Source organism: Anoplopoma fimbria, chromosome 9, assembly GCF_027596085.1.
Source record: "Anoplopoma fimbria isolate UVic2021 breed Golden Eagle Sablefish chromosome 9, Afim_UVic_2022, whole genome shotgun sequence".
Classification (NCBI taxonomy): Eukaryota; Metazoa; Chordata; class Actinopteri; order Perciformes; family Anoplopomatidae; genus Anoplopoma; species Anoplopoma fimbria.
This window is the reverse complement of record NC_072457.1, coordinates 23,552,046-23,576,676: the sequence shown is the minus strand read 5'-3', so window position 1 is coordinate 23,576,676 and position 24,631 is coordinate 23,552,046. Positions and strand designations below refer to the sequence as shown.

Here is a 24,631-nt window from a genome sequence, read left to right as displayed (position 1 = left end):
TCGACATGCTATAGTATGACTTATTTAACATGCTATAGTATGACTTATTTAACATGCTATACTATGACTTTTTTTGACATGCTATACTATAACTTATTTTTGACTTTTTTCGACATGCTATACTATGACTTATATTTATGACTTTTTTCTACATGCTATAGTATGACTTTTTTTTATCACTTTTTGACTTATTTATGACATGCTATAGTATGACTTTTTGACATGCTATACTATAACTTATTTTTGACTTTTTTCGACATGCTATAGTATGACTTATTTATGACTTTTTTCGACATGCTATAGTATTACCTTTTTCAACATGCTATACTGACTTATATTCATGACTTTTTTCGACATGCTATACTATGACTTATTTTTATGACTTTTTTGACATGCTATAGTATGACTTTTTTATGATAGTATGACTTTTTCGACATGCTATACTATGACTTATTTTTATGACTTTTTTGACATGCTATACTATAACTTATTTTTGACTTTTTTCGACATGCTATACTATGACTTATTTTTATAACTTTTTTCGACATGCTATATGACTTTTTTTGACATGCTATACTATGACTTATTTTCATGACTTTTTACGACATGCTATAGTATGACTTATTTTTATGACTTTTTTCGACATGCTATGCTATGACTTTTTTTGACTTGATATACTATAACTTATTTTTGACTTTTTACGACATGCTATAGTATTACCTTTTTCAACATGCTATACTATGACTTGTTTTTATGACTTTTTTCGACATGCTATACTATGGCTTTTTTCGCTCTGCTGGGACTGCTGTGTGCTGGTTCATTTAAAGTTTAGTAATGTTGAATGTGTCTTGTGTCCAAATTGCACCACATTCAGGGATTCCCAGCAAAACACCTTCCAAATGTCAAGTAGATGGGATGAGACGTTCTTGAGATATGCAAAGGACAGACAGAGAATCCTTGCTTTAAAGACTTCATGACACACTATACTATGGATTATTTTCTGCACTTTTTAATGAAATTTCATGCAGTGCCTCCTTATGCCACACCATCACTTTTAATGAAATACTTTTGACTTTCTTTGGCATGCTTTACTGTTAATTTGTGGGGCATTCTAGTCTATGACATTTATGGCATACTATACTACACTGGGTGATACATTCCTTACGGTAATTACAATAAACAGGAGCACTGTAGTTTATGTTCAGTAAATCCAATTTACACAATCCTGCTGCTTTAAATACTCAAGAAGCACCAAGCTCATTAATCTGAACAGTCTCAAACAAATGTCTCTTTTGCTGCAGACTAAAAACTACAGTGATCAGCCGTTTAAAAAGAAATGTGTCGGTCTTATTACAAACATAATCTTTAAACAGTGGCCTTACCTGGTCGGATACTCGATGAGCCTGGTCTGATAGGCCCCATTTCCACAACTACAGGTCAACAAAAGAAACTGGATCTTTATTTCAGTGTTGAAGGTTAAAGAGCTCAGGAACCCTTTTCTTCAGAAACCAAAATGAAAATGACTTCTCTCACAGCCTCTGATCCACAGGTGTTTCCAAGTCACCTGATGACCCTTCAACTTCCAGTCAAGACAACCAATGAAAAGCATGTGAATTGACTGAGGAGGGTTATACAGTTTATGAGCTTGTTGTCTCCATTAAGGAGAATGGCCATGTGGCTCCATACCAGAACCAATGTTCAGTGCTAATTCATTTAAAATATCCTTGAACTGATTTTTAATGTCAGATTCAGCACTTAAAGATGTAGAAAGAAACCTTTAAAAAAAATAAAAAAAAGTCTAGAGTCATCATGAAAACCACTTGTTTTGTTTAATTTCATATTTGACACACAAAAATAATCTACAAAAGACCAAATTATTAAGTAACCAGTTAACCACGAAATGTCATTTTTATCCTCCCCGACCCCCAAAGAAAACACAATTTATAAGATGTCACCCACTGCTCCAGTCACATGACTTCACAATGAAATCCTGAAGAACCACCCGTTGACACTCATGGGTTTACATTTTGGGGAGAAAATGTAAGAATAAATCACTCAAACACACACGCACAGTGACCAGCAACGCCCCATCTAAGTGAGCTACAGAACAATCTTTGGCGCCATTCTCGGTGCAGCTGGTCAGTCAGACACACATGGAGTAGGAACTAGTCGGGTGAGGACAACGAGAGACTCAGGAAGAACGGTTTTGTTAACAGAGGTATTCAGCAGAAGGAAGGTATCTCTACAGGTTTGTTCAGACGGACAGCAAAGTGAATTTTAGCCTTGTGTAAACACACCGACTGTATCTTTTTTTTTTTTTTTTTTTTCCCTTTCTCATCTCTACATTAATGAAGTAAATTCACTAAGCCCCAGGTATTGATCAGCAGAAGGGGGAAAAAATCCCTTGTTCTGGGTTTCAGATCCTTCCAAAAAGATTAGCCCCACTGCTAACCTTTTAGTGCAACAGATATACTAAATTAGCTTATTGTGTTGTGTTATGCATTTGTAGCAGTTTATCACCATGTGAATCTAGATACAAACAGTGTATTGCTCTTTAGTGTTTTAGTATAAATATTGGATTTAATTTTGAAGCCAGCACTTTTCACAGTCTGCCGCTGCTTGTAATACCGGTTTAAACAATAGGATGTAAAAGCTAGAAAAGTGCAATTCTTTCCCCTCAAATTTGCATCTAAATCTCTTCTGTCCATTGACTTTGTGTGCAAACGGCCTCTAAAATTTGCTTTGCATTCTGTCTGAACACACCCCAGAAAAAAGAAGTCTCGAGTAACATAACATCTACAAACATTTACATCTCCAGAAATGCACTGACAAGTTGAGTAGAGGTTGAAAGCCAAGCGACGACTTGCACTTTTGCATTGAGCGTTTTACAGTCCTGCATAGATCTTTTTCATACGTTTTCAATACAAACTAAGGCGTTGTGTTATATTAAGTTGGATCGAGTTAATAAGCAGAGAAAGTAAATAAAAGATCTTAACTAAAAAAAAAAAAAAAAAAAAACTAAAACAATTCAAGTAGGCTACAATCTTGACTTCCCCCCCCCCTCCCCCTCTCTCACAGGCGGCTCCCCTCTTCAGAAGAGAAGCCCAAAACTTTTTCAATTCAAGTCTTTTTTCCAGAAAAGGTCCAGTGTGAATAAACAGCACCAATAACACACTGAGCAAGAGAGGGGCATCAAACTTACACTCGCTCATTATTGTGAAAAGGGGGTACACATCTTTACCCATTAATACAGAATAATCTGGAAAGAGATTAACAGTATATTGTGTTTTTTTATGTACATACACACTTTCAAATCAACTTCACTGCGCTCTCTCTCTCTCTCTCTCTCTCACACTCTCTCTCACACACACCCGCACACCATGACATGTTTTGTCCCTGTGTAAATTACAAATAATTTATCAATATTAATTTAAGCTACTACTTAACAGTCATTTGTGGGAGCAGAGGTGACCACAGTAAAATTTCTACCGACACAAAGATTCCCACATCTGAGACAAAAAGACAAGAAAATAAAAAATTAATCTTTTTTTTTTTTTCTTTTTGTACTGCAAGAACTAGAGTCCTGTTATTCCACATAAGCTTAAATACAACTTATATTACGTAGCATACTACTACTCTCATCTGTATCACCACCTCGCTCACACTCATTCCACAGTGATCAAGGTCGGTCATATGTAAACATGTTGACAAAAAATAAAAATAAGCTGAAAAAAAATAAAAGTGTTCTCATCATTCACTCCGCCTTGTTCTCATACCCGGTTCATTAGAAAATACAGTTAAATTAATTTATCATTGCCACTTGCAGCGAGGATAAACCGATTCTCCTTTAGGTCCATTTTAAAAGAGGCAGTGGAGCCCCGCCCCCTCATACCACATCAGTGTCATTCAATCAAAGTGAAGATTCCTATTGGTGGATGTGTCCACGAGGCTGTGATGTCATCCGGTTTGGTGTCGGCCTCCGGTGCTGTTATTGGTCAGTGGGATTTCCTCTTCATGTCTCCACCCTGGCTTTGGTTCGCATCTGAGTGGAGAAGATGGAGATTTTAACAACTTAGTATCTGGATGACAGTAAAACCAGTTCAACGTTGACTGAACCTCCAACCCACTCTGTGAATTAAAGATGCCCTTCATTATGTAACATTTATATTTATCCAGCATACTTTGAAAGGCTCCACCTCAAACTTTTAGAAGGCCTGGCTCCCTTTTTTATTTCTATGTGGAAAATTTGTCTCCTTGTACAGTCTGAGTAAGACCCCACATCTGTGACATCTTTTAAGTCAGCTCTCAAAACTCATCTTTGAAAAAACAAAGCTTTTTTATAATGTAAGCACACTTATTTCCAACATTTCTTATTCATTTTATTATTATTGTTTAATCTTATATTATTATTTGTTATATTTCAGTTTTTTTAATCTTGGTTATTATCACGACTATACTTTAATTATCATTCATTTCTTTTTAGTTTTTTTAATAGTCTCACTTTTACTTAATGTCTGAGTCATTATTTGACCTATAAAACCTTAGAGGGCAGTGAACACCACAAGTTGATTCTTAAATAACAAAATGTAAGGAATCTTATCAAAAGAGCATGTTTATATTATGTGTTTATGTAAAAAAAAAAAAAAAAAAATATTGACTGATAGATTTTTTTGAAATTCTCAAATAAGATAATCCTTTATTAGTCCCGCAGCGGGGAAATTTACAATACTGATACTGGTCTCAAAATTCAGTATGTTGAGAATTACCAGTTCAAACTTCAACCTTACATCTGCTGCATTTTAGGTGCACGGTCAAAGTTAAATAGCTGGGGAAGTTTATGGGTTAATTTAGTCATCATCAGTTAAGATTGGGTATTACTGTAGTAGTTGGTCATTGTTTTTTTAGGGCCTGATTATGTCCTTTAAGAAACCAAAGATTAAAATACTTAGGTTTGTTGCAGACAGGCAGCATTCAATTATTCGAGAGGCATATTTTAATCTCAGAGGTGTAACTGAGCAAAGACTTAAGTTTAGTTTTCATAATTAACTAAGCTTGTTATATTGTAGTTTGAGGTTCATCACATAGTGAGCTAGTGCAACAGGATGAGCTGTGCTTTGAGTTTGGGTCTCCTGATTTAGATGTTCAGATGGTTCTTTGATCCGAGTGCCATGAATAATCCAGTTGAGACGACACTGTGAGTTTGCCGCTATAATTACTATTGAGTTAAGCCACAGATGAAGCTACAAACATCCATGGTGGACATCAGCTAGCAATTGTTTTTAATAATTCATGCACATAGTTTCATACGTTAATCAGACTGATTCTCTCAAATTGAAGAACCATCTTTACATCCCTGAAAACAAAAAATCTTCACTGTGCATTCTGCAGTCTAATGAAAGAACAAGTAATCTCTGAATAGCTTCAGAGGCTTTACAACATGCATTTACTGCACTACAGGGGACAAACGAAACGCATGCTGAACACTAAATATACTGAAGCAAGCAGAAAGTTACAAAGCTAACAACACAGCAGCCGAGCAGAGGACGACAGGTCGTTTTGACACAGACAGATGGAGAACGAGGAGGAGGAGGAGGAGGAATGCAGATTACCTGAGAAAGCAAGCTGCAAGTGAGGAGGTAGGGCAGCCTGCGACCCTGCCTGGAGACTCTTATACAGATCTGAGGAGAGATGGAGGGAAGATGAGAGGGAAGAAGGCAACAACAACAATAAAAGGGACCATGGAAAAGATGGCGCAAAGGACGGGGGGGGCATGTTAAATGAGAGTCCAGCAACAAAAAAGAGGAGAGGATCAAAGTCGGGTGGCAGCGAGGCACAAAAGGTTGAGATGACAGAGAAGGACACAAAGATGTAGAGAACAAAGCAGGGAGACAGTGATTCATAAAACAAAATGGAGATCGGGCGAGAGGTTCACAGCGAGCGATGAAGAGCACAGCAGGCACAGTGGAGGTGCTGCTGGTATACTTTAGTAAGAGCGCACACACATTAACATACACAAGGCTGGAATTGAAATAAAAACACTATGAATAAGTAAACTGTTTCCATTTCCCCCATTTGCTCAGTTAATTCCAGCCAATCTCTCCTTATTTCACACACACACACACACACACACACACACACACACACACACACACACACACACACACACACACACACACACACACACACACACACACACACACACACACACACACACACACACACACACACACACACACACACACACACACACACACACACACACACACACACTATATTAAAGATCTTCACCTCTTCAGAAAAAAAATCAATGGCTAAATGAGTGTTGCAGACAATGTAGGAAATCAGAAAGTAATAAGAGACTGTCTGATTCACTGCTATATTTTGTCTCTTTATAGAAATTGTTGACACAAAAACCTACAGTATATCACCAACATCTTTTTTCTGAATCAATGTTAAGCAATAAATCACGCGCTCACAAGTTGTCTGTGCACTCACCCATTAGGTCGCTCTGTGCTAGGGTGTATCCTGAGTTGGAGCTGGGGGCTGAGCCCATGCCAGCGATCCCTGGGGCTCCAGGAGGGTTGAAATTGAGCAACGGGGGGAACTGGAAGGGCAGCGAGACTGGCACAAGGCCCCCTAACATCCCAAAGCCCAGGGGCAGAGTGGAGGGGCTGCCCAGGAGGGAAGTGCCTGCTGTTGATACCTGCAAAAATTAAATGCAAACAAGGTTTATTTTTCCATTTATGCAGAAATATATATAATATATAACTATTGTCCAATTAAGTGAAAAGCTAAATATGAAACTTCTGGACAATATTCTTCTTGGGCCCAAAAGAAACAAACCTGTGAGAGGTGTGACGTTGTGGAGGACGTGGCCAAAGTTCCTGAAGCAGCCCAACCATTTCCTGCCTTTGAGCTCTGGTTAGCCCCACCCACCATCCTCTGCCTCTGCCCGTGATTGGCCGAGACTGAAGGTGCAGAAGACAGGGGAGTTCTGACTGGGCGACTGCACACGGCTGAAATAACTCCCTTGTTGTTGATGGAGTTGTTGATAATGCTACTGTTACTTGTCGTGGACTGAGCTTTCTGGCCTCCAGCAAAACTGAAGCTGCCCTGCGTCTGTTTCACCTGCCCGCTGCACGATACACTGAAGGGGGGGCGAAACGTTTTGGGGGTTTTGGGGGAGTACTGGTGTTGTTGCTGTTGGATGGGGATCATTTGAAGGGAGAGCGGGTGTGAGGGCGAAGATGACGGGGAGGGTGAGGAGGAGGAGGAGGGAGGCGGGGTGGGAGCAGGAGGCCGAGGGGTGAGCTTGATGATGGGAGAGGAGTTGCTGCTGTGGGAGGACTTGGTGAGGGTGGCCTGCATGGGTGTGATGAAATTCGCCTGGTGGTGATGATGATGATGATGTGTGTGGGATTTAACTTGAGAGGAGTGTGATGTATGGGAGGTGTGGGACGGCGAGGAGGCCACAGGGGAGGGAGGGCAGAAGGACTGCAGGCTAGGGTGGGTGCTAGAGTTAGAGCGGGACAGTAAGGAGGGGGAGGAAGAAGGCGTGACGCTGCTGCTCACGCTGCCGTTGCTGCTGATGCCGCCGGCTTTGGCACTGCTCTTGGCCAGTCCTTGAGGGCCTCCCATAGCTCCCAGAATCCCCCTGGGCTAACAAGGGGGTCAGGAGGGGACGAGTGTGGTTGCAACTCCACGCCCATCACCAAGGGCCTGTGATTGGATGATGCCATGAGGTCTGGGTTTGGCCCATGCGTCCTTAATCAGTCCGTAAGGACCATCTGCAGTCCTGGAGGCCAGCCCTTCTGATGGGGTGGCAGCAGTGGGGAAGCGGTGGGAGGGGGTCGCTGCTTCGGGGGCGATGGGGACGGGTGTGGTTGCATCTTGCCACTCACGCCCATCACCAAGCTTGGCCTGTGATTGGATGATGCCATGGTAACAAGTCTCTGAGTCTGGGTTTGGCCCATGGTGCCAGATCCTTTAATCAGTCCGTAAGGACCATCTGCAGTCCTGGAGGCCAGCAACAGGCCTGTTGTCTGCACACGAGCCAAGGAGGAAACAGCAGGAGACGAGGAAGAGGAGGTAGAAGAGGAGGTTGGTAGCGTTGTTGTTGTTGGCAAGTTCCCAGCAGACGCCAGCGGAGCAGCCTCCACCTTAGAGAGGGAATGCTGCTGCGTTGTTGATGCAATGGCGGAAGAGAGCTGACAGGCTGAGGGGTAATGAGGGGTGACAGGGGGAGGAGAGGAGGTGGGCATTTGCAGGGGTGGGGGTGACAACGGACTGTCTGAGAGGCCAAGGCCCTTAGATGCATTGCTGAGGAGGGCCAGTGCGTGGGAGATGGAGTCCAAAGAGGGAGCGGTCAGATCCTCATCCAGTGAGTCCGACAGACAGATGGGCTCCGGGGGCGAAGAACAAGAGGGGGCTGGCGGGTGGAGGACAGAGACGGGGAGGAGGTCATTGTGAGAGTTGGTTTGTGAATCCAAAGACCCTCCTAAAGAACAGAAGACATGTGATCAGTGTCAGTACTTCAGAGGCACAAATAGCCAGGCCTTTATTTTCTATTTCCCCCTGCGCATAATACTAAATTTAGCATGTGAGCTTTTAATTTTTTTTACCTGGCCTTTATTTGTTATTGTTGGCTAAGCCCCCGGCTATTGTTTGAAACAAGCTTTTATTCAGCAGTTACAAAGATAAAACACCCTCCAGCATGGAAATAATAAAATATGACTCTTGACTCATCAAATACTGTAGATCCACTTCAGTTATTTCAGTCATATAAAATGAAATTAATACTGAATTTCAGTCTGTCTTCAGAACTGAGCCAGTATGATACTCGCAGCCAAGACACATTATGAGACACTCAGTACACTATCATATTGTTTCTTCATAATAAAATGCTGCTTTTGAAAATTCAGATTAAAGTTATCATATTGGGTTAAAAATATAAAATTCTGTATCACCTTGGTACATTATCAGAGCTGTCACTCACCTTGGCTTTGGCCTTGGGCCCAGGCACCATTCTTCTCTTGACTCTGTATGGAAAAATGCAGGCAAATATTCAGACTTTCCCCATCTACAATTTGCATTCAAGCTCACTCTCTGAGAAAACCCTGAGTCGTAGTGGTGTTGTTGAGGACACACGCAAGATAAATAAGTAAGTAAATACTCACGGGTTTCCAGTGAGGTGACTGTGAACGACAAGACTCTCCTTGAGCAGAATCCTGAGCAGAGAAAAAAAACACAGTGTTCATGTCAAAGGACTGTCATGGATGACAAAGAAGAAAAACTTTTTCAACTGACATGGGTGTTTACGAGCAACACGAATGTATGCAGAGATAGTACTGTAGTTGGCCCGCACAAAAGAATATGGTATGGAAATTCAAGTTGAAAGCGTTTTAAATATTGTTAGAGTAATAGTTGCTTACTGTTGGCACAGGAGCAACTATGTCCATTTTGGAGGGTGAAGATTCACTTGAAAATCATTAATATTTAAGCAAATATAGCTTTGACACTGTATCTTTTGCTGCATGGCTTACGTGTTCAGTTTGTGATATTAGCACTTTGCAAACCTTGAAGCTATTTCTATTACCATCTCAACAAAAACTACTAGTTGGTTAACATTTTACTTTATTCTCATTTTTCTGCATGGCTAATGTGTGCAAAATGTTTTAAATAAGAGTATTACTCATTCATGTTCTGTTGCTCTGTGCTGGTTTGCATGGCTGAATGTGCTGAACTATGGTGATTGTACTGTCGCATGATCACTGTTGCTGGTTTTGGCGTCTTAATGTCTTGTGTCTGTATCTACCCTGTCACTTCATTGGTTTTAGAATACTTTGTTCGATGGGAAACATCACAACATTCACCAGACGATACTAATGCTTCTCTGAAAAGAAATACGTCACATAACTAAATTCTAGTTTTAAAAAGGTCAACTCCACTGTTCTCACCCTGGAGAAATTTCAGTAATTGCCTTATCGCCATGAAGGAATTTGTTATAAATATGATGGCTATTTAAGAACAACACACACAGAAACACAAAGACACACACACAGACCTGGCCTGCATCCAGCCCTTGGGCCATAGTGGTTTGACCTCATTCTCTAAGAAGGCCTTGAGGTAGTCCTCCACAGACAGAGAGCACTGGTTCTCCATCTCGTAGCAGCTCAGCTTCACTCGCACCAAGCTGCACAGCAGGTTCCTGCACAAACACAAATGTTCAATTCAACGGTAATCACTCACTATTAAAATCTAAATTAGGCTGCAGGTGTTGAGCACATAATGACAAAGGAGACTGTTATTCTTCAGGGAGTCAGAGGTAATTAAAAAACCATTCCTGAAAATGTGGAGGCTGTTACAAAAATGAATGATGATTGAAAAGCAGCTGAGCAGAGAGTCAGTATCAAGGGTTTTGTAATTACATAAGGAGAGTAGTACTCAGGGTTTCCACATTCATGCAGGCAAACAATTGAGTGCTTTCCTAAGAAACTTTTAAGGGGTTTTTCACCGTTTGTACACATCAAAGTCAGTTTGCAGGTCTTGGGGGGAGTTCTTCTGCGTATGTGAAAAAGGTTGTATAAAACCTTTTGTGGCTCCAGAGGGAGCTGCGCAAAGTCTGATAAATTGCCTCCAGTGATGTCACGGCAGCATCAGTTGGGGCTGAAGACTATAAGTTTGAAAATAAATCAAATCTGGGGCTGTGGAGTTAAGAGAGGTACGTTTACCAGACCTCTGCAGCTGCTCCTCATCTCTGCTTGAGGTCACATAAGCCGTTACTTGAATAACACAACAGTCTTTGAACCACCTGTTGGCGGTTGCTTTACATTGTGGGTAATGTAGGCACCAGGTTTTGACAAGGAAGAAGAATAAGTGGAAAAATAACATGATATCTCTGTTGCATCGATTTGGATATTCTTTTTTTTTTTTTAAACTGTCTATTGTGAGTGCAACAGTGTTGAAGGAGTGCAATGTTGATCATGTGGAGTACTCTTTTAAAAAAGTCTTGTTTGGTAAAATTCACAACAGGTGAGGAATATTCTCAACACCGTTGACGTTTTTCCTTTCATTCATTTTCAAAATCCAAATTCCATATTTTTTTCCATCCCAGCAAATCTGGACAATCTTTAAGGCCTGTTTAAGATCGGTTGACCAGATTAGACACAGACATGGGAGAGCAACAGGAAAGATGAAGACAAGAAGGGACGGGATAGTGAGGATACAAAGCCAAACCTGTAGCATCAAAAACACAATCCAGCCAGCTATTCCAGCTCGACAGTCCTGGATCATTACCTGAGCTTGTCATCCCAGGCAAACTTCTTCCGCGGGCCCATCACCCTTTTCCCAGGTTTTTCCTCATCTTCCTCCTCTGAGCCATTCTTATCACCCTCTTCTGACTGCTGCCTGCAGGGAACACACACACACACACACACACACATACATACATACATACACAGTCAGAAATATGTAAACGTACAAGTAGACATTCACAAACAGTTTGAATAAACTGTATTGTATAATCTCAATGACTTTTACATTTTTGTAGGTTCATGGTCCAGTTAAAGGAAAAGGTAGTTTAGACATCTGAATGTCTAAAATGGCTATGATTAAATTCAAAAACAAAAGTGATTCTGTCCTCAGACTCAAACTAAACATAACTGTCTGTAATTCTATCCAGATGGTTGTCAGTTTTAGTTTTGTTGGTTAAAGTGGTGAACAGCCATAAAAGTCAGACCCGATGACAGGCAGAAGCAAAAGATGGGAAAACTAGGGCAATGGGTTTGAGTTTGAGTTCACCCGTTTCGTTTCTTACTTGAAGCACGAACGATGATTTACTTACTTTGCAACCTTGGCCATGCAGTCCATGTTGTATCTGGCTATCTGCTCTGGCATTACACTACACACTGCCAGCTTCAGCTTCAACAGCGGCGTCCGTAGACGATCATCCTGAGAGAGAGAGAGAGAGAAGGGAAAGTGGTTGTATTAAAAGGACAGCGGGAGAACAACAAGAACAAAAAGTTGGGACTAAAAATGTTGAAGTCAGAGAGTGAGAAGAATGGGATAAGATGGTAGCAGGGCAACAGTGGGAGAGACGAATAAGGCAAAATAAAATGAGTAAAATGAGAAGAATGAAGGAAGAAACAGTAGGAAGAGAGAGATGGTAGAGAAGGGAGAGGAAAAAGAGGAGGCAGGGGCATCAACAGGAAGATTCAAAGAGGGAGAGAGTGGGGGGAGTATGTCGATATATTTTGTCACCACTGCTACTTTAATGGTCCATGACAAAAGACATTTAAAAGCCAGTTTTCAGTGGCAGACATCATTGCAGTAATCAGCCTACACTGAGATCCGTGCACATTAACAACTGAAGCAGAGAAGATGTCTGAGGATTAAAAGCTACATGAAAAGGAATAAATAATGTGGATAAACTACAGGGTTGCTAAAACTCAGAAAAACAGTGGGGTTGTGGGAAACAAATACTGTCGTATTTTGTTTGTTTGTTATGAAAAATTCATTAAATGTATTTGTGGTCAGAGAAGAGCATGAGTGTGTGCCACAAGGGACCATAACAAATCACTAGTATGAAGCAGGAAACAGGAAGTAGTTAGATGAACAGAAAAAAAAAATAGAGAACTCGTGCAATTTTAAAGTTCGCTGCAAAGATGTAAAGACTATTATGGGACACTTACAGCTACAAATATGAAGATTTGTAATTTCTTTAGTTTTAGATAATTGTTGCCCAAAACTGAATATGGACAAATACTAATACTTGCACATCCCCTGCACAGCTACACATCTACAATATAATCTCATAAATAAATGATATGGAAACTGCACTAATGATGGCTTATTTCCCCATTATTCCCTTTTTATGTCAAGCAATGACAATTATTTGCTAACATTTTAATGGTTGTTTTTCTTTACATGACGCAAGATTCTTTATTAAAACTTTAAAAAACTATAGCAGCGCACTTTTATATACAGAACACAGTTCCGCCAGGTATCATTTACAAGATTGTAGTCTGCACTAGTTGACTCCGCCTTTGTTATTGGTAAAAGTTGCTGTAAACATTTTGAAAGTCATTGAGCACCGACGTTGAATTAGGCCTCAGTCAAGCATTAGTTTGTAACTTTCTGAAAACAACATTCCAACTGCACACTCACTTTAGTGATTGGCCACACGTGTAAATATGTAAAATAATGCAAGATCTGAACTTTTGCTTCCGCTACCTTATGTGGAAACCAGGTAAACAACAAAGAATAAACATGATATCTCCAGAAATGTTGCAATAATCTGGTTTGTGAACATTCTGTGAAGATTAGGAAAACAACGTCCTACGGACATTTTTAAACAACGCCTGGTTACCAGGGCTCATCATAGCCTCTTTTCCAACTTCTTTTTAGCAAACATAGTGCTTCGTGTTTGAGCATCGAGGCGTATTTCAGTGCAAATGCTGTTGTGTAACATTAATTAACCAACTATTTGACCATGTACGAAGTGATATCAGAATTATTACTTAAATAGTGTCTGGCCGAATCGTCTGATGTAATTATTTATTAACGGTTTCTCCAAATCATTGTCTTTATTTTTTCTATCGGTATCTAACTAATTGTAAATATCTCTCCATCTGTCTTTGTGTGCAGATTTGTGGTGATGTGCGTTCATGTTGTGACGCGCTGAAGCACCGAGGTAAAGCTTTCCTTGCTGAGCTGCCATTTTAGAGCTACGACACCAACGATGTGACTGGAAGAAAGTATTTAGTTGGGGAGTTTATCAATAGAGAAGAAAAGGGAGAGGAAAGATGCAACACAAAATGATTAATTTCTACTTACAGACGGTGGAGGTAAAAATTGCACAAGAAGCCTACTTCACCTTAACAACACTTCATTACATGTGTACCATTGGGTAGGCAAACACAATAAATATGCAATAATTAAGATCAGTGTATATTTTGGCTTTTACGGCCACAGTGTTTCCCCCAATGGCTGGCTACTCCATATCCTTGAGGGAGGCCCTGATTACTGTAGACAGCCTACCTGTACTCGCTGGTATAACAAAAAGAGACTAAATAATGCTCACATTTAGACAAGTCATTGGTGACCAACCACCATCTCTTACTGTTCGACCATTTAAAGCAGTCTAGAGCCGGGACCTGCTTCCTCCAGAGATAAGCCTCACTTACCTGGATGTTGAGACTGAGCTTCTTCAGGCGTTTGAGGAGGGCTTCTTTATTGCACGGCACAAATGCCTCCATGTGCGAGTAGATTCTCAAGCGCACATCCAGAGGCTGCTCCTGGACCTGCAACTCAATGCTGAGAGGAGAAAGAGGAGGGAGAAAAAGACACGACTGTGAGGTTCAAAAATCAAGGAAATGGACAGTTAGGGTAGTGGAGATTGGAAGGGAGAAAAACATGGTGGGATACAGAGTGACGGAATAAAAGAGCGATGGGAGATTGAAGATCAGGGAAGAAAAAAGCGCAGTTGTGCAGAATGAGGGGAGGTTGAAAAAGTAAGAGAGAGGAATGGAAATGAGAAGCATGTCATTAACACAGACAATGAGAGACGGAGAGAAAACAAAACACTTAAAGACAGCAGGAGAGGTGGTGAGGGAAATCTGCTGAAAATGAGAGTGAAACACTGAAAGGGAGGAGGAGTGTGCCTGGATTTGGCTGACGGTGATTTAAAAAGCTGTCCTACTCACTCCAGGAGAATGTTATTCATGTCCAAGGTGAAAAATTTCTTCCTGCCCTCTTGATCAAACTGCCGCGAGGCCTGTGGGAGAAAAAGTGGAGTCAGCATTCCCCTGTTCCATATAGTACAAATACATGTATCTGTGATGCTGTGCCTTTGGGGACTTTGTACTGACAGAAACACCTAATAGGTTGGCTGGTGTGAAAGCTATCAATCAAACTCAAATGGGTGCCATTTTAGCATGAATTTAAAAAAACTCTGTTAAATCTAACTGTTGACTACAGTAACCGTCAAGGATTTCCTGGTCTATGTAAGCCATTTAAGTAACGGCATGTATGAAGGATATTGGTAACACCATCAGCAAGGGATTGCCCAAACTCTCCCTGATTAATCAGAAAGGGCGAATTAATGACAACAGCATGTTTTGTGCTTGAGTCCTGCTCCATATTTGGTTAGTTTCTTAATAAAAACACAGTGAGAGAAACATAGTAACCACAAAGTATCTATCCTCCTCTGATATTTGTGTATAACCTCTTTTCCGTGACTTTTATACCAGTCCATTTAAGACATATAAGGTGCAGTTGCAGTCTCGACAAACAATGCTCATAACCAACTATTTCTTTGCAAACTTGTGTGAACCCCAGCTAAGAAAAACAAACAAACAACGCACAAAAGCGCTGCATGATCTGTTGCCTGTCACTGGAATTTGGTTTCCCCACACAAAGAGTGGATAATGTCGCACAGCAGTCACCAAATCTGCCCTGTTGGATAACTGGATAACTTACGGCTCTTGGTTTGTTTGTAAAAACGTAAATCTGAACGCAGAACAGACAAGAACTTAAAGGCCACAATGAACATTTTTTTTTACTTGGCTTAGAACAAATGAGTTAACGACAGGTAAAATTACCTAAGTGACCTTTCCTTTGATGAATTCAAAAAAATGCTCCTTGCTAAGTTGAATCTCCCAGGCTTTCCCCATATCTTTGTTATCTTTGAAGCAACAATAAAAATCAATGGCTTTATTTATTTCTCTGCCCCCCTCCTCCTCACTCTTCTCTTCTTCACCTCTGTATACTTAACTTGAATCATCCTTTTCAGTGGCTTCTCTCTGCCTGTCTTCTGTCTTTGCATTTCTTTGCAACATCTAGAAAAACAATTCTGAGCTACAAATGGACTCTGTAGCAGCAAGATATGAAAGCAACAGGAAAATGAGAACATCTTCAGAGGCAGTGAGGCCAACCCTGCTGTTTGAGTTCAATAAAGAACCTTTGGGGTTCAGCTTGGAGCCATGTTTCTCCGAGGCCCTAGAAGAGCCTATTCTCGTAGGGCTAAACAATAAAGATGTTGTGCCACTTCCTGAGCTGATGGGCATTTTCGTTTCAGCCGCCCACAGACAGGCTACAGTTGACTCACCGCCCGCAGGTCCTCGATGCGTTTCATAAGCGGAGCAGGTAGTCCATCAGGCAGCAGAGGCGGAGAAAGCAGCCCGCTGGAAGACCCCGGGCCTTTCCCTTGGCCAACTCCTACTGCTGCTCCTTTGAGACCCGGAACACCGACTCCCAGAATGCCATTCTCCCTTGCCGCCACCATGGCGTGCTGCTGGTCAGTGTCCAACAAGCTGAAGTCCAGGTCGCCTAGGATATCCTGTAGCTCCCTCTCATTGGCCGAGCCTAGCAGTGATATCACAGCTGGGTCCGAGGTGAGGTCAGTCAGTGAGAATTCGCTGCTGACTGTGTTGCCCTGTGGATGGGTGGAGTTTGAGGCTAACGGGTGGTTTGTTGGGTTGGTGGAGAGTCGCTTGTTAGTCACAACTCCTGCCAAACCGGGCTGAGCCAAGTTCGTGTTGCTTTTCCTCATATCCTCCTTCTCCCGGGTGAAGCGGCGGAGCATGGCTGCCAGGTACAGCGAGTCCTTCATCAGCTTCTTCCTCTTCTTCTTCTCCGGCCGGTGGAGGGTAAGGGCTGTCACTCTGTTGGAGGAGCACATAGCAATGCCTTAGTACATACAAAATGCTTAATACAAGTCTTAAATAAATGCCGGTACAGGTATTCAAACTGCATCTGGATTTAGTTTCACTCCATTAATTCAGCCCGCACTGAGAACGCTTATATTCACATGCATATCCAGGTTTCGATTTTCTTTAGGATATGACGTTTGATGAAACGCGTTAAGAAATCTGCTGGTTTACATGATTCAATTGGTATTCCGTTTTCTAGTAATCTGTGGGCAATTGTGTCTTGATTCGTCAATGTCGCAGTCACTATGTTCTGTACCAAAAGAGAATTATTAAAAATGTGGATGAGTGTTTACATGCCAGAGTGTCCCAGTTCCTGGAGTACTGAGGGATACTCCAATATGTATTAATTCTGGTTGTGCTTACTGACCTTAAAAGCCTTTAATTTTCTCAAAAAACGACAGTGCGATTTTGTGTTCTGGTACACGGCGCTCTGTCAAAATGTTTTAGTACGACTTTGGTAAACTACAAAGCCGCACCGCTTGCAGCATTACGGCTACCGTAGTCAGGAGCGTCGCGGAGTAATACATACTGTGCTTCACCATAATATTACAGTGTGTGTGTATAAGGACCCCAAAATGGCACCTGTCAAGAGACTTGACGCTTACGACGCGGACTTCAAACTCAAGGCTATCAGTCACGCAGTAGAACATGGGAATAGAGCAGCTGCGAGAGAATTCAACATTAATGAATCAATGGTACGGAAGTGGAGGAAGCAAGAAGATGACCAGCGCCAAGTAAAGAAGACCACACAGAGTTTCCGAGGGAACAAAGCGAGATGGCCACAGTTAGAGGACAAAATTGAACAGTGGGTTATTGAACAGAGAGCAGCAGGTAGAAGCGTCTCTACAGTCTCTATTCGACTGAAGGCAACAGCGTTAGCACGGGACATGAATATCAATGACTTTCGAGGCGTTCCTTCTTGGTGCTTTCGTTTTATGAAAAGACGTAATCTCTCCATCCGCACACGAACTACCGTCTCGCAGCAACTGCCAAAAGATTACCAAGTTGGGAGTTATTGTGAATATGCTCATTAACGTTTGAACAATGTTGAGTTATTGTGAACACGTTTAATAAAGTTTGACTGACTGACTGTTTTGTTTCGCTTAATGCGCCTTATAGTCTGGTGCGCTTTATATATGAAAAAAGATCGAAAATAGACCATTCATTGACAGTGCGCCTTATAATCCAGTGCGCCCTATAGTGCGGAAAATACGGTATATAAAACATCATCGGTTTCATAATGGCACAATAGAAATAGCTGCTACTGTTTTTGGAGGTTACTTTCAGAGTGGTGGCATGTTGGATTATTTGGCCTATCTGAGCGTGGATCATGAGGTGTTTTCTGGAAGGTGGTTGGCTTGTCACACCAGCTAAGAGCAAGTCACAGTCAGCAGCCCTGCCTCATGATAGATGTATGAGAGGATGCGCACAAAAGCCCAGGAGTATAATGTCACACTGGGAGGTGGATTATTAGCGCAGTAAAGAGTGGACAAATGCATCAGCACATATTCACAGTGGCCCACAAATCTATCGGTGTCCAAAAGGTCAACTTTTCAAGCACACTGTGTCTATGTGACACTTTCTTTTAAAATAGCTTGTCTTAATGGTTACGACTCATTTGATTAGGTGGTAGATTTTTCTTAAAAGGTTCATTTTACAGATGCGTGGAAAGCAACGACACACAAGGCAGCTTGCTCTGCTTCTCATGAGCCATTTCAATGAACATAAAAATCACTTATATGAAAAGGTATAAATGTATCAAGACAACAACAAATATAAAGACAGACAGTAATATTGTATTGCCATGATTCTCACCCTTGTTTAGGTACTCTGTTATTCTTCGGGTTCTTCTCTTCCAGATTATTCTCTTCCTTCTTTTTCCTCTTCTTAATTACCTGTTCCTTGTTGACATTCAGCTTCTGAAACGAAAGCACATACACTCCTTAACTCAAAGAAGCAAAAATCCATTCTGTCGGAGGAATGCACGCTGTGCCCTGTTTGTGAATGTGTGTGTGTGTGTGTGTGTTAGAGAGAAAGAGTGAGCGTGCACCAGTATGTCCTTCAGAGATTTTTCTTGATGTGGTGACGGATAACATCTACAACACGTTTGACTAAACCCATGAAAAACAAGCTCCTGTTGGGAGGACATCGATGTGCCTATTCAGATCCTGCGTATCATTTGTTTCAATTACAATGGGAAGTAAAAATTTAGCAATATTGTTTATTCAAAATAATAGATGCCACACAAACCCTGCTTTATTGACTATGGAATAAAGCATGGTTTGGTATTAAAGCTCACACTTCTCAAAGCCAAATGAAAACATATCCTTTATAACTTCTATAATGCATTTCAATTTCTAAGACGGCCATTTGTCCACAGCGTCCAACGTGTTGTTTTGCCTAACTGAAATATATTTATTTGTGAGGTAGTGCATCATAAAAAAAAACTTAAAGTCTAAAGCGCAGCTAGCAACACTGTGAGGCTGCAATTAGGCACAGTAGTGTTTTGAACTAAATGCTAATGCTAGCATGCTCACAATGACAATGCTGATGTAAAAGGAATATTTCTCCAATAAAATGACCATTTGTATATCAATTACTCATCATATGTTACTTTTTAAAAGAAAACTTCTCTCATGCCTCCATGGCGGCGAATGCAGAATGAGAACAATTTTGATGAATTGAGGTTAATTGGAGTGTTTGACAACAGCAAAACATTTGCTCACAAACTCCCACACATCTCGTGAAGAACAATCCAAGTCTCACTTCCCAAACACAATGCACCTTCCCTAAAATCTGAACTACTTTTCAACTACAATTCTACATTTACTGTTTCAAACTGAAGTGTTTTAAATAGGAAGCTTTTAGCCAAGCTGCATCTTTGGACAGTACTTAGCATGAGACTGGATAAATGAGACTTATACTGCCCGAGTTGTGTGAGAGTTTGTAAACAGATGTTATGATATAGTTTTGTGGTTGTTAAAAGCAGCCCCCATTTACTTTAAATCATCAAGTTTTTTTCTACGTTTTTTGGATTCTTAATTTACTGTGGAGGCATGGAACATGAATGTCTGTACAACATTTTGTACCATCCAATAGAAGTTGAGATATTTGGGTCTGGACCACATTGCTAGCCCACGACCAATGCCATTTCCAACACAGATACTTAATACTTTAGGTTCTGTAAACCTTCCTAAATCAAAATAATAAGCACATACAAGTTATGGCTTATCCAAAATGTGAAGGTAAATGCATCATCATAGTTTTTGTGTACTATTACTTTCTGAATATTTGACTTGGAGTGTTTTCAATGGTGGTAATATAAGTGTGTATTGTGTTGGCTTGTTGGTAGTATGATGTTGCCTAGCCACTTTTCATTCCTGCATCTATGCTATTTTACATGAAGAAACAAAATAGAAACACATTGTGTCCTCCTCATCATCTTTTGTTGAATTGCATACTCTCTCTCATTTGACTTTGTGAGAAAGAGTTTTATCTCACAAAGTCAAATAAATTTAACACAAAACAACAAACATTTTCCAGGCCTGAAAGTGATTTTGAAACATTTGAATAACAATTTTTCTTATGTTCTCTTATGGACGTTTTAAGGTAGTCTCACCTTGTCCTCCTCTGGCTCGGAGTCGGAGGCCGCTCTGAACTGCAGCGTGCCAGTGTTGATGTAGAATCCGCCCAGCTTTGTGGTCAAAGAGGCAGGAACCAGCTCATCATACTGAGAAAAATTACAACAGCAGACAGTTTGTAATGTAGCATCACAGGAATCTTGCAAACAGTAAATCCTTATACACAACAAAAGCGGATTCTGAGATGTTTCCTGTTAATTCTACAAATAAGCTTGTGCTCTTTTGCCAAAATAAATAAAATGTCACAGTCCTTTCAGGCCAAAGATGACACACTTTTCCATCACTGAGGATATCAAAACAAAAAGGAGAAAATAACGGTCAAACAGTCGCTGCCAACTCATGAGTGCAGAAAAGACAGCTATCAAAACAACAAAACAAATATCATAAAACAGCGGATATTGCATACAAAGAGCATAACTGTAGCTCTCAGAGTCAGACTGAGAGTGATATCTCTGAAAACTGAGCAACAAACACTTTCAAAGAAAAACAACAGCATATCCCTGTGTGAACACAAGCAGCACATAAATATTTATGAGTCATGAGGATGATTTTAGACCATAGGCTCAGGTTGGTTGTAAGAAGGGACAAGGGTCTATCTTTAGAATAGCCACTGAATGTATGACTGTATTAAAAACATAAAGCAAGGAAATAAATATTTAACAGCCTAGGAATAATGTCTACCTCAACACAACAAGAAGCGAGAGCAGCAATTCAGGAATCTGACGAGGACGGCCAATTAATCAGCAGATAATAAGTGAGAAAAGAGGACAATGTGCAACGTTATTATTAAGCCTGAAGGGAGACATCCGACTAAATAAAAGGGACATCCTCAAAAAAACTAAACCATAGGTGAAAAATCACCTTATTATTAATAAAGTGAGGGGCACTCACAGCTTCTGAGTTGTCGATAAAGGGGTCTGTCTCGTCGTAGCCAAAGCCTATATCAATCAAATCTTGCATTCTGTCCTTCTTCTTCTTCTTCTCTGTGTCACCCTGAAAAATAATTTAAAAATATTATATAATATTAAGTTTGGAATTTGATTCTCATGAAAGTATCTCGAATTTATTCTAATCTGAATCTTAAAATGGCCCTTTTTCAGAGTGAGGATTTACAAAATTCACTTTCTCAATGTGTTTTTTACGGGTATTAGGTCCTCTTAAGAACACAGAGCCACGTTAGACAACTAAAGCCTGACTGATATATCGATCATGCCCATATAGGCATTTTATAGATATATGGTTATTAGCAAATAGGTATCATGAAATTGCCCAACAGAAATGCCAAACATAAATTTGAGCTCATTCATAAACGTTTTCTCTATTACATAATCTGTCCACCACAGAGCACTGACTAATGTTTTTTTTAACTGTAAAATGTACTACTAATTATTTAGCTTGGTCAGAAATATATAAAAAAAAAAGGTATTTCTATTTAAAAATGTTTATGGTTTGCATTTATGTAAAAAAAATAATAATATCAGACATTGTAATTAGTTAGTCTCGGTTGCTCCTGACTTTTTTGCCTTTGTCCCTCTTTCCCGCAGGTCAAAGGATAAAGGGCGTCACCTGCTGTACAACTGTAAAGCTGAGAATTTGCTTTATAAATGAAATGTATTTGACTATAACAAGTAACTAAATGAAGATACAAAACAGTAATTTAAACCAATATAGCAGCCGAAATAAGCTTATTGTGTATAGTGGTATTGATGCACGCTGGGTCCATAAGCAACAAGAAATACCAAAGATATATATGGATTCATTTAGAAACACTTTGCACTATCACATTGATTGTCCCTCAGAGAGCACTGGCAAGTTGATTTTTCAACTGTAAAATGTCCAGCTCATATCGGGTTATGTTTTGTGTTAATCAACAGATACATGATGAGCAGATTTTTTTTTTAAAACTCAAATAGGAATATTGAAATCTGCCTCAATAATCCAGTATTAGTCAAGGTATAATTCTAACATGATCAAATAAGAAACACCTCAGAATTTATATAAAAATAATAATAATAACTCACATATTTATTTTCAAACTTTTTTGCCAGGGCCTCAACCTGGAGCCGCTCTCTCTCGTCATCATTGAAGGGGTCGTTGGGATTGTTGGGCGCTTTAGTCAGATTTGGTGGTTTATTCTTTACCTGAAACAAACAGTGAAAATGTTTAATATTAAACATTATGAACATGCATTTTCAGAAGTCAGAGCTATATTATAACTATTGCAATACAATAGTTATAATAGTTTCTGTCTGTATATACAATACTTCAACTACTGTGGATTCTTTACCGTTTTTTTTTTGCTTATTTATAATACTTATTTTTTTTTTCTTTTACTATGTCTCTTGTTTGCACTATCCTCTATGCTGCTGTAATCCTGTAAATTTCCCCACTGCGGGACTAATAAAGGATTATTTTATCTTATCTATGGTTCAAATGCCCCTCACACAAAGACACGACTAAACCTCAAAGTAAAGAAAAGTAAAATTGGGAAAATATCAATACATTATCACAATATTAGCAGCAACCTAAAAATAACAGAATTTACAAAACACACACAATATGTCAAACATGGTGCTGGCATGGCCACCTTTTGCATCCAATTAGAGACATTTAATTAAACTATTGTTTGCACTCTCACAACTCCACCCCCCCCCCCCCCAGTAAATCACAACATGATAAACTGGATTATCCCAAACTGCACAGTCTCAAAATGACAATGAGCCGAGCTTCTCTCTGAGCTCTCAGCTCTGACATTTGCCTTGCTCCCAATGCTACATCCTGGTACTTCCATCAGCTCTATCATCTATCTATCACCCGCAGCCAGAGGGCCAAGCTGCATGTGGCACTTCCACGGGGCTGTAATGGCTGTGTGTGTGTGTGTGTGTGTGTGTGTGTGTGTGTGTGTGTGTGTGTGTGTGTGTGTGTGTGTGTGTGTGTGTGTGTGTGTGTGTGGGCTGTTGCTGGGCAAGTCTGACTGAACAGGACACAGGTAGAGGAGCATTATATATATATATATATCTCTGCAGGTTGCATGTTGCAGCAGAAGTTGTGCAGCAGGCTGGTCTTTTGTGTGTTGTCCCACTAGTGGTCATCTTCAGCCCAGAAGGACAAGGTGCACTTCCCCCCCTCACTGAGCAATGACACAAGTCCACACAAACACAAGTCAAATGAACTCCAGCTGCAGGGTGGGCCGGCCTGGAGGGACTAGCAGCTCTAACCTGCAGGTGCTGGAGCAGCTCAGCGTAGTTGAACTCTGCGGAGGAGCGGTCGTCGGGCTCGGGGAGGCTCAGGCTGAGCCGCACCGTGCTCCTCTGCTCCCCGGTCACCGCCGCCTCCTCCCCGGCTCTGCCCAAGTTGAACTCGGCCTCCTCCTCCTCCTCTTCCTCCTCCTCCTCCTCCAGCCGGCGTTTCCTCGACTCCCCGGCTGCGAAGGCCGACAGGGTGACAAACTGCACTTTTCTCGGCTCGGCCATTTGGGATGAGCCGCCTGGCTGAGCGTCGCTCCGGACGGACGGCGAGAGAGAAGGACAAGCGCTACTTCGCGAAACTACTCCAAATGGGGGGAAGCGAAGGGGGGTGCCTAGACGGGTGTGTGGGCCTCCTCCGCAGCATACGAGACGAACTCCAGGGGCTGAGACGGTCGGGGGAAAGTTGTGTTCACGGCAGCTACTCGCATCCTCGATTCGCTACGGGAGCGAGACATTCACGGGAGCCATCTTGGGTTTCGGGAGTAAATAGAATATCAGAAGAGAGGGGTCGCTGCGCATGCGCGTACGCTCAGACCGGAAGCATCGTGACACGCGGGGGGTACGTCACGGCCAATCACAGCGCGCCCCGATCCTAGGCCCGCCCCCTCGTCACAGCGGGCGATAATAACAACACTGTCGGTACTATGATGACCTTTATAAAGTGTCCGGGTGAAGGACAGGCGGTGGGAAACACTCACCACATGCTGTGCGTCATCAAGTATCGATTAACAGCCTCATATCAATTGAACAATCGATGGTTTTCAGTGGAAAAAGCTTTTTTCCCTTTTTTTTCTATTCTGAAAAATGCTGAATTGTGCATTTTTCTTCAAGCAGCACACAGTCAAACATCACATCCTAAAAGGAAGAAGGTTGTCTGATCTAAGTTTACCAGCCCAACACAGCTGGTTTAGTTTCAGGCACTACCGACCACCTGTTGATATTCAGTTTAACTGTAACAGACCTGCTCATTATTATATACAATAGGTGGGAATTAAATTAAATTGGACATTGGCTCTTGTATTTAAAATAAATA

The 24,631-nt window shown here is 41.1% G+C and overlaps 1 protein-coding gene across 1 annotated transcript; it reads right to left on the bottom strand.

The window, feature by feature from the left end:
- Positions 1-3,058: 3,058 nt before the first annotated feature.
- On the bottom strand, positions 3,059-24,343 carry ubn2a (ubinuclein 2a). The gene is given in 19 exon segments (XM_054604223.1): positions 3,059-4,042; positions 5,610-5,678; positions 6,496-6,703; positions 6,844-7,654; positions 7,792-8,419; positions 8,422-8,497; positions 8,996-9,038; positions 9,177-9,227; positions 10,064-10,207; positions 11,296-11,406; positions 11,843-11,949; positions 14,184-14,313; positions 14,703-14,773; positions 16,106-16,661; positions 18,525-18,628; positions 20,329-20,439; positions 21,242-21,343; positions 22,372-22,491; positions 23,569-24,343. Coding segments are annotated over 19 exon segments (3,744 nt in total). The 5' UTR covers positions 23,824-24,343; the 3' UTR covers positions 3,059-3,995.
- Between the last annotated feature and the right edge of the window lie 288 nt (positions 24,344-24,631).